This window comes from Leucopleurus acutus, assembly GCF_964270905.1.
Source record: "Leucopleurus acutus genome assembly, chromosome: X".
NCBI lineage: Eukaryota > Metazoa > Chordata > Mammalia > Artiodactyla > Delphinidae > Leucopleurus > Leucopleurus acutus.
In genome coordinates, this window is record NC_139148.1 from 53,271,998 (window position 1) to 53,278,340 (window position 6,343).

At 46.6% G+C, this 6,343-nt stretch overlaps 1 protein-coding gene across 1 annotated transcript; it reads right to left on the reverse strand.

The window, feature by feature from the left end:
- Nucleotides 1–1,080: 1,080 nt before the first annotated feature.
- On the reverse strand, nt 1,081–2,464 carry ASB12 (ankyrin repeat and SOCS box containing 12; the record flags this gene model as incomplete). The annotated part of the gene is made up of 2 exons (XM_082864134.1): nt 1,081–1,214; nt 1,639–2,464. The coding sequence occupies 2 exons, from the start codon at nt 2,462–2,464 to the stop codon at nt 1,081–1,083; spliced, it is 960 nt and encodes a 319-aa protein (XP_082720260.1).
- Between the last annotated feature and the right edge of the window lie 3,879 nt (nt 2,465–6,343).

A 6,343-nucleotide genomic window follows, 5' to 3' on the forward strand; every position in this document is an offset into this window, starting at 1 on the left:
ATGAAGATTTAGCAAAATTGAAGGTGCCTGGATCTGGATTTGGGTGGTTATATGTGCTGATTGAGGCCCTGGTTGCCTGGACCAGTTAGGAGGACTAAGCACTGCAGGCTGTGTTTCCCAGGCTCTCATATTAGTTGACTTCTAGTTTTCCTCAGTGAAACAGACATTGAAAGCAGATTGAAGGACAAGAATGAGGGAAAGGAGAGGATATTTCTTCCTTTTCTCTTGTTTGGATACCCATGATAAGCCTGTGATTCTACTTTCTATCAGGTGACCCCTGTCCCTAGAGTCTGGCCATACCTCCTCCCTCACCCCTCCAACCTAAGGGTGATGTTGGCCTCCTGCTGTCACTAAACTCTGGGTTAACTTCCTGTCCTTCTTAGATTCTCTGCCTATCACCTATGTAACCAATTTATTCTCTGTGTTAAATTCGTTGTGACAAATATTTGGTAGTTTGTTTTCCTAGTTTCCTATATAAAATAGACTAGTGTAATTGCAGCCTATGATTCAAGGTGAGTGAATGGGAGACTCCTTGGTCACTTGACTCATATAGGGTATTGGGCAACAGCCCCTGAAAAGGGTGAAGCCCCTTTACTTCGCCACAACCCGGTGTCAGTAGATTGGCTGTGGACCCAAGTTTGGTTTGGTGACAATAGCAGCCAGAGATTCAATGGAGATACAGGGCTGAGCAAGATGATGCTACCCTTATACCTACCTGAATTCTTCAGGACTTGCTTCTAGGACATTACAGCTCCAAATTCTCTCAAGGATCTTAGTGGGGACGTATAGGCCATTGGGTTAGTTTTCTCCGTCAGTGGCTAGGCTCCTATGCCTGTTGAATGCCAGATCACTCTAATCCTTCCCCATGGCCAACCAGACCCGTTCCCCCGGTGAACTTCCCCACCCCACACACACATCAACACAACAGCCCCCAGGATTTATTTTGTTGAGGATTTTATTGTGGAGGATAATACAGGAGAGCAGCTTCAGACGAGTGGGTAGAGCTGTAGTGCCCTCAAGCTACCTGGGTCCCCAGGTGGTTTTTTGGAGGCATTGTGTGTTTCTGGGCAGGCTGCAAGGTTACAGTTGGTGTTTAAGATAGCTAATCAACACAGGAGGAATATCCAGCTGGTCGATGGCTTGTGGCTGGCTGGCGTGGCGCAGGGCTCTGCGGATGACTAAACGAGCCTGTGATAGTAGTGACCGTGGAGTGGCTACAGGAAGGAAAAACAGGTCATGAGAAGCAATTCTCAGTGTAGTTCTCCCACCCAAGCTTACATCCATCCTGCCCTGGCTACTGCAGCCCTAATTGCTCTCTCCCTTCTAAGAAATGTCCCCTCCCTTCCCTCAATGCATGGTACCAATGGGGACACACTGAGGCCTAGAGAGGGCATGTTCAAGGCCACAAAACAGTCATGGGCAATGCCAGAAGAAGAAACTGGACTAGTGCTATCCCCTACCTCATCTTAGTGATCCCTTCCCTAAAAAGGAATCTGTAACCTCTTCTCCACTGGGGCCCCAGGGAAGAAGATGATGTTTTCTCCAACTCATCCCAGAAGGATTAGCTTGGGGGGTGATTTGGGGCCCTCGGCCCTCCAAGCCAGGAGGCCTATTAGAGCTGGGCTGCATGACACTCACCTCGGGCCTGTAGCAGCAATGCAGTGCCCTTATCATATTGTGAGTTCAGGTCCAGGGAGAGAGATGGAAGGTAGATGTTAGCACCAAAATCAATTAACAGCCGGATGTACTCTGGCTCACAATTATGGTGCAGGCAGATTTCGAGGAGGGTGCGGGACCGTGGGACTCGAGTCAGTAGGTGCTGGTCAGTACAGTTGTAGTCAGGGTCTGCCCCATGGAGCAAAAGCAGGCGGAAACAATCAAGGTGACCGTAGACTGCAGCCAAATAGAGGGGTCCAGAACATGAAGCTATGTTCGATGCCCAGACTGGTAGTTTTGCCTTGACGTTGGCCTCTGCACCATGACCCAGGAGCTCCTGCAGGATGGCAACAGCACCATCACGGGCAGCTGTGAGCACAGGAGAGCAGTTGTTGTAGATGCTACCACCAGGACAAGCACCAGCTTCCAAAAGCACACGCACACAGTCCAGATGGCCATGACTGACGGCGGTAAAAAGTGGTGTCTGTGCCTTGACGTCCAAGCTGTCAACATCAGCACCATGTGCCAGGAGGACCTGCAAGCAGCTAAGGTGGCCATAAGAAGCAGCCAAGCGCAAGGGTGTCCCAGGGATGCCCCAGCCACTTCTACTGTTGATGAATCGTTTATAACGCTCCTGGCGCAAAAGCTGGTCCAAGGTATAAGAGTCATTGTTGTACACTGCTTGATTGAGAGCCTGCTTCTCCCCCGTGTCGGTGTCCTCCTCCTCCCTATCGGGCTGCAGGAGGGAGAAGATTTTGGTGATGTCCATGAGGTTCACCTTGGCTAATTGGAGCAGAACTATTCTCATTATGAGCAGGAGGATATGCCAGATCTGTGGATGACAAAAACAGGAGAGACTGAGGGCTCCCATCAAAAGCCTGGATGCTTGGCCCCCATCTTTCACCATCAGGCTCTTCAATCATGGGTCCCTTGCTTCTAACTCCTACTCCATCTTATTTCAGACCCCAGAGATGGCTGCCAAAATAGATCAGGCCATTTCACAGCCTGATGCCTTTACATATGCTCTTCTGCCTTCCCTTCAAACTCCTACTTCTGGGAAACCTTCCATAATCTCCTCCTACTCTGCTCAGGGATTCCAAAGGATTACAACTAGGCTTTAGCTATGAATTTTCACATCACATTTCCACTTATCTGTGCTTCATCAGTGCATAAACTCCAGGGTGAGGACTCCTGTCTCCATCTTATTATTTTTTTTTTAAAGAAGATGTTGGGGGTAGGAGTTTATTAATTAATTTATTTATTTTTGCTGTGTTGCGTCTTTATTTCTGTGCGAGGGCTTTCTCTAGTTGTGGCAAGCGGGGGCCACTCTTCATTGTGGTGCACGGGCCTCTCACTATGGCGGCCTCTCTTGTTGCGGAGCACAGGCTCCAGACACGCAGGCTCAGTAGTTGTGGGTCACGGGCCTAGTTGCTCCGTGGCATGTGGGATCCTCCCAGACCAAGGCTCGAACCCATGTCCCCTGCATTAGCAGGCAGACTCTCAACCACTGTGCCACCAGGGAAGCCACTGTCTCCATCTTATTATTCCTCCACTCCCAGTAGAACCTACATCATGGCTGGGGTGTTGGTAGATACATCTTCCTTGGTTCAGAATGTGTGGACTAATGAGGTGGTTCTGGTCTGGTAATTGCTAAGCCAACAGAATGGTGTTTTGTGGTGTCAAGCTGTCATCCCTGAGCATTCTGACATCAGTCTCATGGGGCAGGCCCTCAACTCTACCTCTCAACCTTTTAGATGAGATTCAGCCTCTTCACAGCCCCTCGTATGTGACCTCCCCTCAGACTCAGGCCCCATGCTTCAGGCAACAGGGTTGCTCAGGAAATGGATGTTGAATGGCATTCACTGATTAAATAAAGAGGTGACATTAAAAGTAAAAGGGACGTCAAGTAAAACATAGTCAAAGAGATAGTAGGAAATAGTTGAGGTTTCCAGGACAAGTCCTCCTCTCTGTTGACAACTAGTTTTTCCACCAGGACCATTTCAATCCAGGAGTCCCTTTGATTGCCAGCATATTTTTGGAAACTATGGCTTCCCAGTCTCTCCGAGTCAAGCCTTTTCCCATCCTCTCTGTTCCACCCAGCCTGGAGCCTTGCCTCAACCCTCAACTCTTCTCTCCTCATTATCCCCAGGCCCTACAAAATCACCCATGGCCCAATGACTGACTCAACCTAAACCCTTGGCATTTCTAGTCCTGTTCCTAATGCTCCAAAATCAGTCACTCATCTCAGTTGGTAATGTCATCAGGGTAAGCTGGTAGGGTTTTCAGAGGTTGAGTCTCCCTCTTCTCCCATACCCTGCAGCCCTGGGCTCAGGGCCTCCCACCTCCTTTTATTCACTGTCCACCTCCACCCCTCTTTGTTAGCCTGGGACCTCAAATACACACCTCATAGAATAAACTTTGAGGTGGGTGGGTGGGGTCTCCCTCAACTTTAGCCCCCCTGCCACAAGTCAGCATCAACTCCATATATGGTCTTTTATTTACTCACTTTGGGGGTACAATTATAAGAAGATAATTTTAGAAATCAGGCAGGCCTAAGTTTGCAACTCAGCACCCCCATTTCCTATCTGAGTAAGCTTTGGGAAAGTCTATTCCCTTCTTTGGGATTCAGTTTCCTCATTTATAAGACAGAAATGATAGTCCCTGCCTCATGGGGCTGTTAAGAGAAAGAAAGCTACCATATACTAGATCTTCAAGGGTGAGCTTCCTATGTGCCTTCAACCTCTCCCCTGGCTCCTCCCCCTCAATCATCTTTGGAAACAAAACACTTCTATGGTCCTTTGTCCTACTCTAGCTACCTTTCTTTTCTTCTCTCTCTTTTTCACCAAACATCTCCAAAGCATTGTCTACCATCCATTTCCTCACCTCCAATTCCACCCTCTGCAGTCTATCTCCATCCATCCTCAATCACACAGAGATATTTCTTTAAAAGTCATCCTTGTGGTTAAATCTACTGGCTGTTTCTCAGCTCTTTCCTTTTCTGACTTTTCTGGGACATCTGTCTCCACTGACCACTTCATAGGAGGCTTCCTGGCCTTCCTTGGCTTCCTGGCCAGCACACTCTTCTGATTTTTCTCCCCTGAAATAGTTTTCTTCCCCTTGTTCTCTCCTTTTTCTAGAGCTGTAGCTCTCACCTTTATCAGGATGATTTCAAGCCTACCACTCCAAGTCCCCCAGCTCTCTCTTCAGCAAAAGGTATGTATTCACTGAGTTCTTTCAAGTACTTCAAAGTCAGCAGTATCACACCACCACTACTACTATCACCATCACCAAACTAGATCCACATCTCAGTTCTTCATCATCCAACTGGTCAACCAAACCAAACGCTCAAGACTAATGTCAGGCCTCTTATCTCATTGTTCCACTCGCATCTAATTGGTCATCAAATCTAGGATTTTACTTCCTAGAGGCCTCTATAAGCAACCCGATTGCTAGTGCTTTATCCAGACCCCCATCATCTTTTGCATCAACTGTTGTAGTAGTCTCCTAGCTAGTTTATCTTTTCAATAATTTCTCCACATTTTGGCTAAAGTGATCATTTAAAAGTACAAATCCTCACTGTGCCAATCTTCTATTTTAAATCCTTTAATCACTCCCCTTTCTTTCAGAGTATAGCCCAGATGCCTTGCCAGGCTCACAGGTCCTTCATGAGAAAACCTTGGCCAATATCTCCAGCCTCATTTCCTACCACTCCTCTATTTATACCCCAAGATTCACTGATAAGGGAAGAGAAATGATGGCTGTTGATATACATCATGCTTCCTTCTGTCACATGTAACTCCTTCTAACGGGTTAGTTCCTTGAGTCTTTGCTCTTAATAGTACTATAGCAGTCATCACACTATATCATAACTCCTTCTATATAGGTCTGTTTTGCCCCCAGTGCAGATTGGGAAGCCATATATGGAAGTGGTAAAACATGGTCTAGGATTCTGCTTCAATCTCAGCTCTACCAATTAGTAGTTGTGTGATCTAGGGCAGATCATTTAATCTCTCTGTGCCTATTCCTTCATCTGTAAAGTAGTATGATAGTAGTATCTGCCTCAGAGGGTTATTGTTAGGATTAAATGAGTTAATATCAATACATCTTAAATGTTTAGAATACCACCTGTATGTAGTACTCAGTAACTATTTTCACTATAATTTTTATTATTACTTAGGTATCTAATTTCTATGGCTGTTGCTCCCTCCTGAGGTTAAAGCTCTATAACTTCAGAGATGGAATGCACATAATAAATTATTTCCTTTAATTTCCTCAATTTAGAGATGGGAAAACCAAGGCTTAGAGGAGAGCAGAGACTTTTTACTAAGGTCACATGGCTGTTATTGACAGTTGTCTCATTAGCAAGAACTCAGCCACCTGAAAAGTAAACACATACCCCTCCCCCTTGCCTCAAACAGTCATATTGTAGCTCTCAGGATCCTCAAGTTTGAGGGTCATACTGGATTCCAGGATCTCAATCATAGGTTGCTTTACAAATCATTTCTTCTGACAGCCAGTAGGGATTCTCTCCTTACTATTTTATTTGGGGGAGTTGTGTTCAGAGAAATGAAGAGGAAAGGGAGTGTGAAGGGAAATGCTGAAGCTCTCACCAAGGTCATACGATGAGCCCACTTCAGGGCCCATATAATGAGCCTCCAGAGAGAGAACAAGGCATGACCCCAGCTAC